The sequence below is a fragment of the Pan troglodytes genome, chromosome 6, assembly GCF_028858775.2.
Source record: "Pan troglodytes isolate AG18354 chromosome 6, NHGRI_mPanTro3-v2.0_pri, whole genome shotgun sequence".
In the NCBI taxonomy this organism is placed as follows: Eukaryota; Metazoa; Chordata; class Mammalia; order Primates; family Hominidae; genus Pan; species Pan troglodytes.
The window spans coordinates 85,153,360-85,170,813 of NC_072404.2; the positions used below are offsets into that span (position 1 = coordinate 85,153,360).

General features: G+C 46.4%; 1 protein-coding gene across 1 annotated transcript in view; it reads left to right on the forward strand.

Annotated features, from left to right (window-relative positions):
- YWHAG (tyrosine 3-monooxygenase/tryptophan 5-monooxygenase activation protein gamma) overlaps positions 1–10,122 on the forward strand; it is a 32,249-nt gene extending 22,127 nt beyond the window's left edge. Inside the window, exon 2 of the mRNA XM_519163.7 lies at positions 6,668–10,122. Coding sequence (XP_519163.3) covers positions 6,668–7,324 — 657 coding nt within the window. The 3' untranslated portion in view covers positions 7,325–10,122. The remainder of the gene's footprint in view (positions 1–6,667) is intronic.
- Positions 10,123–17,454: the final 7,332 nt, after the last annotated feature.

Below are 17,454 nucleotides of genomic sequence, written 5' to 3' on the forward strand. Positions count from 1 at the left end.
TTCTTTCTGTTTCTATTTAGCACTCACTGCGTTTCTCTTTTTCATGGCCCTTGGCCCTTTCAGGTGACAATATTCTCAAATTCTAGGAGGACAGAAAATGTAAGATGGAGCCAAGCCTCATACCTAGCACTTGCTAGGTTGAGAAAAAAAAAAAAAAGACCGGGCACGGTGGCTCACGCCTGTAATCCCAGCACTTTGGGAGGCGGAGGCGGGTGAATCACCTGAGGTCAGGAGTTCGAGACCAGCCTGGCCAACGTGGTGAAACCCTGTCTCTACTAAAAATACAAAAATTTAGCCGGGCGTGGTGGTGGGTGCCTGTAATCCCAGCTACTTTGGAGGCTGAGGCACGAGAATCACTTGAACCCGGAAGTAGAGGGTGCAGTGAGCCTAGATCGCGCCATCACACTCCAGCCTGGGTGACAGAGTGAAACTCTGTCTCAGAAAAAAAAAAAAAAAAGCCAGACTTTCTTAGAGCAGTTTTGGATTCACAGTAAAATTTAATGGAGTTCCCATATACCCCCTGCCCCACACAAGCACAGCCTTCTTCCCTCAGCAGCCCCCACCAGAGGGGTACACTTAAACTGCAATTAATGAAACATTATCACCCAAGGTCCACAGTTTATAGTAGAGCTCACTCTTGGTGATCTACATTCTGTGGAGTTGGACAAGTTTATAGAGGCATGTAGCCACCACCTGAGTATCACACAGTGTAGTTTCATTGCCCTGAAAGTCCTGTGTGCTCTGCCTGTTCATCTCTCCTGGCTTATTTTTTGGATGTAAACTTCAGTTCTTTGTAGAGATTTTCAGTTTTATTAAATCAATGTGTTGGGTGAGGTGGTGCATGCCTGTAGTTCCAGGTTGAGGCAGGAGGATTGATTGCTTGAGCCCCGAGGAGTTATTTAAGAAGATTAAAAATGCAAAGTTGCATTCATAACTTTTTTTGGGGGGGTGTGGTGGGGGTGCGGACAGATCGCTCTGTTGCCCAGGCTGGAGTGCAGTGGCTCCATCTCGTCTCACTGTAACCTCCACCTCTCAGGTTCAGGTGATTCCCCTGCCTCAGCCTCCTGAGTAGCTGGGATTACAGGCATGCACACCACACCCGGCTCATTTTTGTATTTTTAGTAGAGACGGGGTTTCGCCGTGTTGGCCAGGCTGGTCTCGAACTACTGACCTCAAGTGATCCACCCACCTTGGCCTCCCAAAGTGCTGGGATTACAGAGGTGAGCGGCTGTGCCTGGTCCCTACCATTACAATGTAAGGTTCTTGGTAGATGAGGAAATTGTGAATGACCTGGTACTCCATGGCTTAAGGTCAGAAAGTCATCTAAGTAGCTTTCCAAGAATTTCCAGAGTTGCTAATCTTAGGTAGAAAAGGTTTCTCTCCTCATCAACTCTTAGGGGAAAATAGTTGACACTAATTAACATCTGATTCCTTAGCAGCTGGGATTTGGGGAGTTCTACTTTTTAAACTGTTGGTGAGAATAACATAGATTTTTCTAACCATTTTACCTACAGCTATCTTTAACATCTTTTAAGTCACCAAAAGAAATTTGAGGCCGAGCGCGGTGGCTCACGCCTGTAATCCCAGCACTTTGGGAGGCCGAGGCGGGCGGATCACAAGGTCAGGAGATCAAGACCATCCTGGCCAACATGATGAAACCCCGTCTCTATTAAAAGTACAAAAATTAGCTGGGCGTAGTGGCGCACGCCTGTAATCGCAGGTACTCGGGAGGCTGAGGCAGGAGAATTGCTTGGACCCGGGAGGCAGAGGTTGCAGTGAGCCGGGATTGTGCCACTGCACTCCAGCCTGGTGACAGAGCGGGACTCCATCTCAAAAAAAAAAAATAAATAAAAATAAATAAGAAATTTGAACTTGAGCTTGTAGTAGTAGAGAAAGCAGAAACTTTGTTTTTAAGCAGAACATACAACTCTGGGGAATAAAAACTGAAACCTTCTACATTTTCCAACAGCCATGACAGTAAATTTTGGGGACCATGTTTACAAGTGTTGCATTCGTAGAAACAATTTATTAACCAGGGTGTGATGGGAGGCTGAGGTGGGAGGATCACCTGAGCCTGAGAAGTTGAGGCTGCAGTGAGCTGTGATCACGCCATTTCTCTCCAGCCTGGGCAACAGAGTGAGACCCCATTTCTTTTCTTTTCTTTCTTTTTTTCTTTTTTTTTTTTTTAAAGAAGAAGAAGGTTAGGCAGAATGGCTCACGTTTGTAATCCCAGAACTTTAGGAGGCCAAGGCTGGAGGATCACTTGTGCTCAGGAGTTCGAAACCAGCCTGGACAACATAGGGCGACCCTGGTTCCTGCAAAAAATACAGAAATTAGGGGGCGTGGTGGTAGATGCCTGTAGTCCCAGCTTCTCTGGAGGCTGAGGCACAGGAGTTTGTGGCGTGGCTGCAGTGAGCTGTGATTGCACCACTGTACTCCAGCCAGGGCAACAGAGTGAGACCCTGTCTCTGTTTAAACAACAACAACAAATTTAATGACTGTTTTGAAAAATGTTACCTCCCTTCCCAAATGATACAAGATCCCGTATCTTCCCACATTGAATAGTCATTCTGTCATTCTGTCTTGATTAAATCATTTTAGACACTATTAGAATAACTTGTTCTTTTAAGAGGTTATCTGTTGACCTTTAAAACTAATGTGGTGGGGATCTCTTATTTTAATTTAAAAATAACAGATTCTTATGCAAGTAATTATGATCTAAAGGATAAAGGATTTTTAAAAATTCTGATTTAAGGTGTTCAGAACAACCTTTCTTTAGACTTTTTAGAGCTGAAGGGTTTCCCCTCTAACTTAGTTTTTCACTGGCAGAGAACATCTGGGCGTGTTCCAAATGTGGTCGAGCTCCTTTATCCAAAGGTGATCCTGGCATTTCATAATCTCCTTGTTCCAATGTGTCTGGGGACAGCTAGGCAGACTTTACATAAGTACAGATTGCCTCTCTGGGCACTGCTGGGAGACTTCATTTGCGGCAGGAGGAGTGCCCCCAGGACTGGTGAGGTAATTTGACCTTTAAATAGCTCCTGGCCCTTGAAATAAGGACAGCATGATTTAGGGGAAAGGCCAGAACTTGATCTTTGTGGCCTTCAGCACGCTGGCCTCTCCTTGCACTGGAGGCAGTCATGAGGGCTGCACCGCGGGGCGGTTTGTCTTCAGCATTCGCACACTCAGGAAAGTATGCCAGAGATGGGTGGCAGCAGCGCCCGAGGGCTCAGCTCCTTCCAAAGCCAAGTCTGGGCAGTTTTTTTTCAGGCTGTATGGAACTAGGGTTTATGGAAAGGAAGCGATGTGAGGCAGCTAAGGCAGTTTCCGCTTAATATAGAGAAGAGGATGAAACGGAGAAGAGACACTCGATACAGGAAGATGAGCTGGGAGATCGTTAGGAAATGTAGACATCCCCTGTGGTGAGAACTAAAACGAAGGAAAATTATTCAGGGTATTCTTAAAAGTAGTTCCTCACGTTTCTGTAGCATTTTACTTTTTCAAGAAGACTTTGCTGGGCACAATGGCTGTCACCTGTAATCCCAGCACTCTGAGCGGCCAAGGTGGGAGGATCACTTGAACTAAGGGTTCAAGACCAGCCTGGGCAACATAGTGAGACCTTGTCTCTACTAAAAATTTTTAAATGGCTGGATGCAGTGGCTCACACCTGTAATCCTAACACTTTGGGAGGCTAAGGTGGGTGGATCACTTGAGGCCAGGAGTTCAAGGCCAGCCTGGGCAACATGGCAAGACCTTGTCTCTACAGAAAAATACAAAAATTAGCTGGGTGTGGTGGCATGTGCCTTAGTCCCAGCCACTCAGGAGGCTAAGGTAGGATTGCTTGAAGCCCTGGGAGGCTGAAGTTGCAGTGAGCCAAGATAGTGCCACTGCACTTCCAGCGGATTGATATAGTGAGACCCCATCTCTAAATAAAGAAATAAATAAATCAGCCATAGACTGAGGTGGGTGGATCACTTGAGGCCAGGAGTTTGAGACCATCCTGGCCAACATGGCAAAACCCTGTCTCTACTAAAAATACAAAAATTAGCCAGGCATGGTGGCACACGCCTGTAATCCCAGCTACTCGGGAGGCTGAGGCAGGAGAATCACTTGAACTTGGGGGGAGGTTGCAGTGAGCCGACATCATGCCATTGCACTCCAGCCTGGGCAACAGAGTGAGACCAGGTCTTTTTGAAACTCTGTCTCCAAAAAAAAAAAAAAAAAAAGCAGCCATGCATGGTGGTGCACACCTGTAGTCCCAGCTACTCTGGAGATTGAGGTGGGAGGGTTGCTTGAGCCCAGTAGTTTGAGGCTGCAGTGAGGTGTGATCATGCCTCTGCACTTCAGCTTGGGAAACAGAGTAAGACCATGTCTCAAAAAGAACAAAAAAAGACTTTCTTATTTGTCTGATATACCTGTATATTACCTTATGAAAGAAGCAGAAATCCCCATTTTGCAGATAAGAAAACCAAAGCCCAGAGAAATGAAGCGGCTTGTCCCCAAGATTGCTTAGCGAATGATGGAGCTGGGAAAAGCCCAATCTTCCGTTATTTGTGGACACATCAGAATTCAGCATGAGTGACAGCGGTCTGCTGGGTGACAGATCGTCAGTGCAGAATGAGACACGAGGTGCCTGTGTTTATTCATGCAGGAGGAGTGTTTGCAGAAGTGCGGGGAACAGGAGGTGGTGTAGCAAAGCATCTCTTTCCTGGTTTCCTTCTGCTCTGAACTCAAGTAGTACCCACCCCCTATTCTTCCCCTCTTTTGAGTCTGTTTCACTGAGGGCACGGCTGGTAGGAGTAACGTTGTCCAGCATTAAAACAGAGCATCAGTAATGTCTAGGAAAATGTTAACTTTAACAACACCACTAATCAGTTTAGAGAATATTTGAGCGTGTAGCACTTGCTGATCAGTTCATTCAGAAAATGAATTGCCTGCCATAAACTAATAAGCATGATTTGGTTTATGTTTTGATTTAATTATCTCTGAGTAGATGCTGCTTGAAGTAATGACTGTAATCACTTTTGCCAAGCATACCCATTTATAATTTAAGAAAAAAAAAATTTTTTTTTTTTTTGAGATGGGGCCTTGTTATGTTGGCCAGGCTGGTCTTGAACTCCTGGCCTCAAGCAGTCCTCCCCACCTGGTGTCTCAAAGCACTGGGATTACAGGCATGGGCCAACATACTGAACATAATGATTCAAACATAGAAAAAAAAGTCTCCTGGTAGTTCAGTTCCCCCATGCCCCAGGAGTTTAGTACAGGGGTGTCCAGTCTTTTGGCTTCCCTGGGCCACATTCCCTTGGGCCACACATAAAATACACTAACACTAACAATAGTTGATGAGCTAAAAAAAAAAAAAAAAATCGCAAAAACAATTTTCAATGTTTTAATAGAGTTTACGAATTTGTGTTGGGCTGCACTCAAAGCCATCCTGGGCTACATGCAGCCTGTGGGCCACAGGTTGGACAAGCTTGGTTTAGTAGATCTTTTTGGATTCTAGGTCCCTACCTGTCATCTCTGTATGTAATATAATGTTATACAGATGCTGCAGTTGATCAACACGGAACAATGGGGACTCAAGGGACAGGGAGTAACCACTTTTCTTCTCTCCTCTCCTCTCCTCTCCCCATCCCCAGCCAGTTGGCGTGTGCTGGTAGTCCAGCTCCTCGGTAGGCAGAGGTGGGAGAATCATCTGAGCCTGGGGAGGTTGAGGCTGCAGTGAGCTGTGATCCTGCTGCTGCACTCCAGGCTGGGCGATAGAATGAGACCCTGTGTCAAATATAATAATAATGTATTTCATATGGTTGTCAAGTAATGTAATAGTATATGACTCTGATACTATAGAAACCAGGTAAATAAATTTAGTATTATTGGCTGATATTAATAAGCAGTTATTTGTAGTCATAAAAATATACAACATTGGTTTGAGATGCCACTTTAGTCTTCTGAAAGTGATTAGTCTTGGGGGTGATGAGGGCGGGAGCCTTGAGAAATGGCCATCTTGGGAGAAGCATTGATTCCTGTTGCCCACCTAGAGGCGCTGTGCTCGCCTCATTCTTTTGTATTGCTGGTTGTAAAGTTGTATTCAGTCAGACACTCCCACTGCCACAAATAACATGTTCCCTGGGTTACTAAAGTATCACAGTGATCAGACTCAATCCTATGCCCCTTATTTGGACTCCCTGAGGTTTAGAATTCACGTGGTGTTGGCATATGAGCAGAAAGGCCTCCATGTTTCTCAGAAGTCAGCTTGAAGTTGACTCAGTATTTTCTTATCCAGAAGAGATGGGACTGAAGTTTAGTATACAGGGCAGGATTAGGAGGAATTTGTCAGTCTGTTTTCCTAAAAAACCACTGAGTTAGACCATCTGTACTCATAGTCTGTCATCTAAGGCCTAGACTTGACAGTGTTTTGTGGAACACACGTGATAAGCCTGTGTCCTTTTCTGGGGAGGAAGCCAGGGTTCAGACACCATTGATCCAGCCGCACTTTTCCCTCCCTTGTGTGTGCTCCACCTCCAGCCCCCTTCCCCCAGCCCACACAAAGTAATTTCCTTCTGTTCATCATGTTACTCAACAGAGCTCTGTTCTAGTGTCTCAAAGATACAGTTAACCCAGTGGACACCATCTGTACCATAACAACTCTGTTCTTTCCTCCTGACAGGTGACAGAGCTGAATGAGCCACTGTCGAATGAGGAACGAAACCTTCTGTCTGTGGCCTACAAGAACGTTGTGGGGGCACGCCGCTCTTCCTGGAGGGTCATCAGTAGCATTGAGCAGAAGACATCTGCAGACGGCAATGAGAAGAAGATTGAGATGGTCCGTGCGTACCGGGAGAAGATAGAGAAGGAGTTGGAGGCTGTGTGCCAGGATGTGCTGAGCCTGCTGGATAACTACCTGATCAAGAATTGCAGCGAGACCCAGTATGAGAGCAAAGTGTTCTACCTGAAGATGAAAGGGGACTACTACCGCTACCTGGCTGAAGTGGCCACCGGAGAGAAAAGGGCGACGGTGGTGGAGTCCTCCGAGAAGGCCTACAGCGAAGCCCACGAGATCAGCAAAGAGCACATGCAGCCCACCCACCCCATCCGATTAGGCCTGGCTCTTAACTACTCCGTCTTCTACTACGAGATCCAGAACGCCCCAGAGCAAGCGTGCCACTTGGCCAAGACCGCGTTCGACGACGCCATCGCCGAGCTTGACACCCTCAACGAGGACTCCTACAAGGACTCCACGCTCATCATGCAGCTCCTCCGCGACAACCTCACGCTCTGGACGAGCGACCAGCAGGACGACGACGGCGGCGAAGGCAACAATTAAGGCCCCAGGGGAACTGGCAGCGCACGCGGATGCTACTACTGCAGTCTTTATTTTTTTCCCATGAGTTGGGGGTCGGGTGGGGGAGGGAAAGGGAGGGATGACCTTCCCAGGGAGAAACCCACGACCTGTCCTGTCTTTGATCGCCTCTTTGACATTTTTGCCAAAATACCACTAGTGGAAAGTCAGGCTAGCTGTGCTGGTATTGGAATAGCAGCCTCACACTGGCGTCTGGACTGTTCTGTAGATTCATGCAAGTGGAGCTGTCTGTCTCTAATTTAACTTATTGCTAGATAATAGGGTTTTCAGATGAAAAGAAAACTTAAAGAGGAATGGCCCTCATTCAGTAAGTTCTGTGGTTCCAGTAAGGATTTTTATGTACATACGCTCTCGTCTCTCGTTTTGGGTACTTTCTATCTCATCTGTCTCGGCTCTGCATGTTTTCCAGGGTGTAGCCTACAGACATGGAACAGTGTAAATCCCAGACTGACAGACTTAGAACCTGAGGTCTCATTCATCCTTATGGTTTAGGCCTTGCCAGTTTTCCGAAGTCTCTGATTAGTTGACAGTATTAACACTAAATTGCAGTTTACAGTATTTCTACATTACAGCCATATGTAACATCAAGCCATCGATTGTGTACTTTTCCTTTGCTAGTTGTTTGGGCTTTAACATCCTTATTCAGCCTTATCCAGGTTGGTTTTGCTGTTGATCGGTCTCCTAGGCTAAATGAGAATGAAAGCGACTTCAGGTTTTTGGTTCATAGGTGCTCGGCAGGTGGCTGTGGGATTTTTTTTTTTTTTTTGGTCCTTCTTTCCTCTTAACGTAAATCCACCACCAAAATTATTAATCCTCTTGAAAGAAACGTGAAACGCCACAAAAATAGAGAAAATTCAGGTCTGTATGTCATGGATCGTGTTGGTATTTTCAGAGAACATCCCGCTTCTGAAGCTGCTGCAGCTCCCTCCTCAGGGATCACACTGCCGTCACCCACTCTGCACTGGGGCGTTTCCTACTGTGCCTCGTGCTGGCGGACGCAGCTGGGTGGAGAAGCTGTGGGGTCGGAGAGGCGTTTGGAGAAGGTCTGTGGTGCAGTGTGTGAAAATTCAGGTGCTAGAAGCCTACTGGTAGAAAAACCCAAAAGGAAGAGCTATATCCTTAACCATTCTGTCCAATTTCGGGAGCCTTGTCAGTGTGTCAGTTTTTCCTCCCCGAAGACACTCCTTCCCCAAGTAATTGTAGGAAGATAAAAAAACTGTTAGCAGATAACAAACACTGAACTCCTATTTGACCAGAACTTTTTCCTCTCGAGATAGTTTTTCTTTTTAATGAAAAAAGCATAGAAATTGGAGATTGGCTTGTCTCACGCAGCCAGTGCACATTTGGAATTGACGGAAACAACGTTGCTATTTCCACCCATTTGTTTTCGGCAGCCTTAAGGCCCTCATTCTCATTTCGGGTGAATCTGTCTATCTGTGAACGTGGCCCGCATGTGCATTCTTTTTTTTATATATATAAAGTCAGTGACGAGGAACTCCCGAGACGTGTAATGACACCACACTTGTTTTCTTTGTTTCTTTGTTTTATTTAGGCAAGAAGAGGTGTGAGTAATTGAGGAAAAACTGACAGATGCTTTTGCTAATACCAAAATTGAGCTTACAATTAGGAACTGAGTATGTGTAACAGGATACAGGTGACAGTGAAGATAGAAGAACCACGATGACCACAGACTCAATGTGCTCTGTAACATCGCACAGTTTACCCAGCATGACTTTCCTTAGGAGGCCCCCTCCTCACGCTAGAGCAAAAGTCCCAGTTAACTGAAGCCTACCAGAAGAACTAGTAGAAGAAGCTTTGCCGCTTTTGTGCCTCACACAGGCGCCTAAAGTCATTGCCATGGGAGGAAGACGATTTGGGGAGGGGGGGGGTGGGGTAGGTGGGGCTTTCCCTAATTTATCTTCATGTCCAGTGAGCAGTGTTGCGTTTTTCCTTGTAGCATTTGGAAATGATTTACTGGAATTACAAAACCTATTTTTCCTTTAAATTTCAGCTTTGGCTCTGGCTGCTTTTTAGAATAATGCAAGATAAAAATCACACCTGAGGGCTGAAAACGGAGAGGGAATGGGAGACTTGATATTTAAGCAGCTTGAATGGTTTTTCTTTTCTTTATTTTTAAAGAAATGCACTTGCCTATGATACTGTCTCTCCAGTGAAATGATTACTCCTCCATTACTCTATTGATACAATATTGTGCATGCTAGTGTTGTATTTCTATACAGTAGCTTGAAATTGATTAACTTATACTGTAGGTGTTATGTATTCCTATGACAAAAAAATTAAGTCTTCAAATTTTTTAAAGGTTGTTTTTTTTTTTAATTTAATTTTTCCTTTTGGGGGTAAAGTTTGCTCTACCAAATAGTGATTGTAACAAATTGATCTGTTTTGGATGTTGCTATAGTGACATGCAGTTATATATTTTGTTTTTAAAAGGGGGGGGGAGCAAAAGAAACACCAGTGTTAGCTTAATCTTAATGTCTGGTGTTTGTCATGGTGAAATTATAACTATTACAGTGTTGGAGAACAACAAATATGTTCTCTGAATGAGCCTTTGTGCTTTTTGTCATGTTATGCAGTGAACTATTTTTAAGGTCTAATCAGTGATTATTTTTCCAGCTCCGTGTTTCTCTAAGGAATTATTTCACACACGGACCATCTTTAGCAGTTTCCTCAGTGATGGAATATCATGAATGTGAGTCATTATGTAGCTGTCGTACATTGAGCAAATAAACTTACAGATCTGACGCCAGTGCTCCTTAGCTTCATTGTGTGAGTTTGACTGTCCTTTGCTTTTGAAGGTTGGATCAGATGTTGGTGTTCTCTTCCCTCCCCAGCCCAAGGAATGAAGTTGGATTGGCAGGAAAAAGGGGAAAGACAGTAGATACTGGAAAGCGCCTCCAACCAGGAATAAGATTTGGGTTTGGGGACTTAAAAAAACCATTGCACCAGGCCAGGCGCAGTGGTTCATGCCTGTAATCTCAGCACTTTGGGAGGCTGAGGCGGGCGGATTACCTGAGGTCAGGAGTTCAAGGCCAGCTTGGCCAACATGGTGAAACCCCATCTCTACTAAAAATACAAAAATTAGCAGGGCATGGTGCTGGGTGCCTGTAGGACCAGCTACTTGGGAGGCTGAGGCAGGAGAATCACTTGAGCCCAAGAGGTGGAGGTTGCAGTGAGCCAAGATTGCACCACTGCCTTCCAGCCTGGGCGACAGAGCAAGACTCCGTCTCCAAAAAAAAAAAAAAATTGCACCTTTTAGGGTGGGCGCAGTGGCTCACACCTGTAATCCCAGCACTTTGGGAGGCTGAGGCCGGAAGATCACTTGAGGCCAGGAGTTTGAGACCAGCCTGGGCAACATATTGAGACCCTATCTCTGTTGAAAAAACAAACCATTGCACCTTTTGGGCCTCCATTTTTCTCATATTAAACGAGCCTGTTCAACTGGATCTCTGAGGGCCTTTCCGGGGTACCACTGGAGAGAAACACAGACCTGAGTTTGAGTGATGGCACGCCCCACCTTGCCTGTTTTTTAAACAACAAAACAAAACAAAAAACAGATGGGGTCTGGCCATGTTGCCTAGGCTGGGCTCGAACTCCTGGGCTCAAGTGATCCTCCCAGAATTATGGCCCCTTTTGATTCCTGGGCAAATTATTCAAACTTCTTAGCCTGGGTGGGTGTGGGTGTGGTTGTAGGTTTAAATGATAACTGGATCATAGCTTTTAATTATTTTTTTTGTGACAGTCTCACTGTCATCCAGGCTGGAGTGCAGTGGCACGATCTCAGCTCACTGTAACCTCCACCTCCCAGGTTCCAAGCTATTCTCATGTCTCAGCCTTCTGAGTAGCTAGGATTACAGGATCCCACCACCATGCCCAGCTAATTTTTATATTTTTAATAGAGACCGGGTTTCGCCGTGTTGGCCAGGCTGGTCTCAAACTCCTGACCTCAAGTGATCCGCCTGCCTCGGCCTCCCAAAGTGCTGGGATTACAGGTGTGAGCCACCGCGCCCGGCCAAGCTTCTTAATTTTCTGAGAAACATTAATTCACATTTCAGGAATGATAACACACTGTGAATAGGCTTTTGGCATATACTCAGTGAATTCACTTACGTTGACTCATTTGTCACCCAGAACTACCCTGGGTGCCACTGCAAGTGTATGGCTGTAGAATTAGGAGTGACTGCTATACCTAAGGTCCTGTAACTCACTGATAACCCGCATCTGCCTGCCTGAGTTTGGTCTGCCCACACCAGGCTGCTTTTGCACTGCTAGGAGACCATAAGAAACTAGGCCGAGCGGCAGCAACCAACTCTTCAGCACACATTGACCAAGCACTTTTATTTTATTTATTTTGAGATGGAGTTTTGCTCTTGTTGCCCAGGCTGGAGTGCAGTGGCGCCATCTTGGCTCACCCCAACCTCCGCCTCCCGGGTTCAAGCGATTTCCTGCCTTAGCCACCCGAGAAGCTGGGATTACAGGCACGCGCCATCACGCCCAGCTAATTTTGTATTTTTAGTAGAGACGGGGTTTCTCCGTGTTGGCCAGGTTGGTCTCGAACTCCTGACCTCAGGTGATCCGCCCACCTCGGCCTCCCGAAGTGCCGGGATTACAGGCCAAGCCACCGCACTTGGCTGACCAAGCACTTTTAGTGTTGCAGTTACTGAGGGCAAAAAAAAAAAAAAAGACTTGGCACAGATATGAACAAGATCAGAACAGTCAAGCTTGCTCTAACAGGGTCACTGAAGAAGGAAGGTAGATCCCCTGAAACTTGCCGCTATTTCACCCGTTCCTTTGGCGTAATATCCCGTTACAGGTGCAAGAGTAGCTTTGTTTTACTGTTTTGCAGATCTCTTGGGAGCTAAGTCACACGTACTCTCTGCTTAGGCGTCCAGTCTGTTGTGATATGTGTTTTCTTAAGACAGGGTCTCGCTCTGTCTCACAGGCTAGAGTGCAGCAGTGCGATCATGGCTCACTGCAGCCTCAAACTCCTGGGCTCACGTGTTCCCGCCTCAGCCTCCCAAGTAGCTGGGAGTGCTACCATACCGAGCCATTTTACTTAATTATTTTTGAGATGGAGTCTCGCTCTATTGCCCAGGCTGGAGTGCAGTGGCTTGATCTCGGCTCACTGCAACCTCCACCTCCCAGGTGCAAGTGATTCTCCTGTGTCAGCCTCCTGAATAGCTGGGATTACAGGTGCATGCCACCATGCCTGGCTAATTTTTTTGTATTTTAGTAGAGACGGGGTTTCTCTGTGTTGCCCAGGCTGGTCTTGAACTCCTGAACTCAGGCAATCCACCTGCCTCAGCCTCCCAAAGTGCTGGGATTACAGGCGTGAGCCACTGCGTCCAGCTGGGCCATTTTATTTTTTAGAGACAGGGTCTTACTATGTTGTCCAGGCTGATCTCAAACTCCTGGCCTCAAGTGATCTGCCTCAGCCTCCCAGAGCACTAGGAGTACAGATATGAGCCACTGCACCTGGCCTGTTGTGATATGTTGTTTCACTTGAAGTATTTGAAAAAAATACAGTATCACACAAATAAGTAGTTGGAAAGGGGTGAACCTAAAGAATTGAAGTTGAATGGCAGAAGCAGAATAAGGTTAAGAAAGTTCTCATTAGGTGGGTGCGGTGGCTCACGCCTGTCAACTTTGGGAGGCTGAGCTGGGCGGATTGCTTGAGCCCAGGAGTTCAAGACCAGCCTAGGCAACATAGTACATAGTGAGACCTCTGTCTCTACAAAAATTAAGTGGGCATGGTGGTGTGCACCTGTAGTTTCAGCTACTCAGGAGGCTGAGGTGGAAGGATTGCTTGAGCCCAAGAGGTTGAGGCTGTAGTGAGCTATGATCACGCCACTGAATTCCAGCCTGGGAGACAGAGCAAGACCTTGTCTCAAATACAGTAAACAAAAAAGACCTCATACTACATGAATTAAATCAGTCTGTAGATCAGGCACCAGTGGTAAAGGTCTTTTTTGCCTCTTTTTTAGTGCATTCTAGAATTTTAAAAATAACTGATACTAGGCCAGGTGTGGTGGTTCATACTTGTAATCCCAGCATTTTGGGACACCGAGGCAGGCGGATCACCTGAGGCCAGTAGTTCGAGATCAGCCTGGCTAACATGGTGAAACCCTGTCTCTACTAAAAATGCAAAAATTAGCCGGGCATGATAGCACGCGCCTTTTATCCCAGCTACTTGGGAGGCTGAGGCAGGAGAATCGCTTGAACCGAAAGATAGATTGTAGTGAACTGAGATCCTGCCACTGCACTCCAGCCTGGGCAACAGAGCAAGACTCCATCTCAAAAACAAACAAAAACTGATACTTTGTCTGAAAGGTGATTAAAAATAACAGTGTGAAACATCAGAGGTCTCCATTCCAAGAACTTCAGGTCAGGGGTAGAGTGGAGAGGCCATAAATGTAATTCAGTGGGACCTTCTAGTACAGCAAAGCATGAAAGCAGTTTTCCTCCACTCTATTTATGTGTGATGACCACATGCGTTGGCCTCTGCTCTGGTCAGCTGAAACTGCATGTTGATTCACTGGGTGATTTGAGTGGCTAAGAATGGCACCTCCCTCCTGGGTGCACAGTTCCCAAAGCCTGCTCAGAGAAACAACCTTCTGAGCACTAGCTGGGTAACCCTGTTCTAGGAGTTGACAATAAGTGGTCACCAGCCTAATCAGAACATTAACATGTGGCATACCAGCTTGCTAATTAGCCCACTGGTTTGAATTTTCCAACTCTGATGTGGATAAACGTGGTTGAATCTGAATGGCCACAAGCTCTACCTCTCATTAACCACAGAGAGCTGTGGTCAGTGAGGAGTTAGGGTGAGAGTAGCTGGATCACACTGGCAAGACAATGAGTCAAGACATCTCAGGTTATGTAAGGGACTCACGTGGCACTCTGTTATCCTGTTATCCAGAGTATTGGAGAGGAAAGGCATAGGAATTACTTTGAGGAACACTATGACTTGGGGCCTTTTTTTTTTTTTTTTTTGGAAAGACAGAATCTCACTCTTGCATAGGCTGGAATGCAGTGGCATGATCACAACTCACTGCAGCTTCTACCTCCTGGGCTCAAATGATCCTCCTATCTCAGCCTTCTGAGTCGCCGGGACCATAGGTGCGTACCACCACCACACACACCTGGCTAATTTTTGGATTGTTTGTAGAATTGAGGTCTTGCTATACTGCCCAGGCTGGTCTCGAACTCCTGGCCTCAAGCAATCCTCCCATCTCAGCCTCCCAAAGTGCTGGGATTTCAGACATGAGCCACTGTGCCCAGCTGGTTTTTATTTTTTGAATTGGCAGTGCACACATGTTACAAAAGTGTGAGGCGGCCGTATACAGCCCACAAAGCTTGACATATTTACCCTCTGGCCAGTAGTTTGCAGACCCCTGGTTTATCAGAAACTCTTCCCAGCATGCCCATTACCTGATCACCCATTCATTGCCATTCTTAGAGGTAACTACTGCCATCCATTCTTCTAATTTGGTTGAGCTTGAAATAGGATTTTTGCTGCCTTTGAGCACTGATGTGACTCTGGCCTTGTGATTTTAAATACGGATAGTTGAAATTTGGTGGTCCCAAAACAGATATCTTGAATTAGAATATTTAATTCCATTTAAAGGGTAGTTAGGTGGTATTGGGGCACTTGAATCCCAAACACAAAAATTGAAAAGAACGTTGCAGTGATTGGCTACAGACCCACTCCTTGATATGGCAGATAAATTCCTCTATGGGTTGTGGAACCTTGAAAGTCACTGTTGGCATTTTACTCCCAATGTTCATATTTCTCCTTACAAAAAGGACATTCTCGGCCAGGCGCAGTGGCTCACGCCTGTAATCCCACCACTTTGGGAGGCCGAGGCGGGCGGATCACCTGAGGTCAGCAGTTCGAGACCAGCCTGGCCAACATGGCGAAACCCTGTCTCTGCTAAAAATACAAAAAAATTAACTGGGTGTGGTGGCTTGTGCCTGTAGTCCCAGCTACTTGGGAAGCTGAGACACAAGAATTGCTTAAACCCAGGAGGCAGAGGTTGCAGTGAGCTGACATCACGCCACTGCACTCCAACCTGGGCAACCGTGAGACCCTGTCTCAAAAAAAAAAAAAAAAAAAGGACATTCTCTAATATAACCGCCATACTGTTATCACCCAATTAATAATTCCCTAATATCAGCCCATATGCAAATTTCACCAAATTGTCCTCAGAATGCATTTGATAGCTTTTTCCAATCCCCCTCCCGCACCACCTAGACTCCAATTAAAATTCATTAATTGCATTTCAATATTAGATTTCTTTGCCTATTTTTTTTTTTTAAGAGACAGGGTCTCCGTTGCCCTGGTTGGAGTGCTTTGGACAATCAGAGCTCACTGCAGCCTCCAACTCATGGACTCAAACAGTCCTCCCAACTCAGTCTCCCGAGTAGCTGGGACCACAGGGCTGCACTACCACTTCCGGCTAATTTTTTTCTTTTTTTTTTTCAACATGGCCTTCCAATAAATCTATTTTTATTTTTTGTAAAGATGGGTATGTTGTCTAGGCTGTTCCTGAATTCCTGGCCTCAAGTGATCCTCTCACCTTGGCCTCCCAAAGTGTTAGAATTAATGGGCATGAGCCACCACGCCTGGGCCTGATAATGGCTTGAGACCAGGCTACTTGACAGTCTCAAGGCCCCACGTTCTGGGTTTGTCGTTTGTGCCTATGTCATTTAGCTTGTTTCCTGCCCTTGTTGGGGTACTTTTTTTGTCTTGTGTTAAGAACTTTGCTTTCTCCTCCATTTAACCTTCTCACTGGTTCACTCTGTGTTTTTGTTGTTTTTTTTTTGAGATGGAGTCTCGCTGTGTCGCCCAGGCTGGAGTGCAGTGGCACGATCTCGGCTCACGGCAAGCTCCGCCTCCTGGGTTCACACCATTCTCCTGCCTCAGCCTCCCGAGTAGCTGGGACTACAGGCACCCACCACCACGCTCAGCTAGTTTTTTGTATTTTTAGTAGAGACGGGATTGCACCATGTTAGCCAGGATGGTCTCGATCTCCTGACCTTGTGATCCACCCACCTCGGCCTCCCAAAGTGCTGGGATTACAGGCGTGAGCCACTGCGCCCGGCTACTCTGTGCTCTTAAGCAACTACCAGCAGCAGAGCCTGTTACCTAAGCGGACAAGGCCAAAGCCACTGCTCTGAAAGGCCAGAGGGATTGGCCACTACCCATGGGGACCATCTTGTTTTCTGACTGGAGTCTTCTGGGCTCGGGGATTTGCCTCCTCAGTCCTCTCCTGCCTCCCCTGGATGGGAAAAGTACAGTATTAGGTGGTTTAATAAGCACTGGCTGTGACTCACATCCTCACTTGGCCCACTGGGTCCTGGTGGTCTGCAGCTGTTCTGCCCCTATGCCTGGGGGAGGTGGGGAGACAGCACAGCCCACCTTATTCACTAGAGTTAACTCAGGAACCAGAAGCATGCCTGAGACACTTCTTTCATACTGGATCTACGCTAGGGGAATCACAATCTTGATGTTAAATTAGTTCTTCCCACTGTGGTCGGCAAATTACCCTACCACTCATTGGCTTGTAGGAGCTGAGAAGATAAATGAAAGCTTTTTTTTTTTTTTTTTTTGAGACGGAGTCTCGCACTATTGCCCGGGGTTGGAGTGCAATGGCGTGATACCAGCTCACTGCAACCTCTGCCTCCCGGGTTCACGTTGATTCTCCTGCCTCAGCCTCCCGGGTTCACGTTGATTCTCCTGCCTCAGCCTCCTGAGTAGCTGGGATTACAGGCATCCACCACCATGCCTGGCTAATTTTTTTGTATTTTTAGTAGAAACAGGGTTTCACTATGTTGGCCAGGCTGGTCTTGAACTCCTGACCTCGTGATCCGCCCGCCTTGGCCTCCCAAAGTGCTGGGATTACCAGGCATAAGCCACCGTGCCTGGCCACAAGAAAGCCTCTTTTTACTCACTTAACCTGAAGCCAGATTTTAGAGATGAGGTTTCATTGGTTGTCAGTTTTTTTGTTTTGTTTTGAGACAGGATCTCGCTCTGTTGACCAGGCTGGAGTGCAGTGGTGCAGTCATAGCTCACT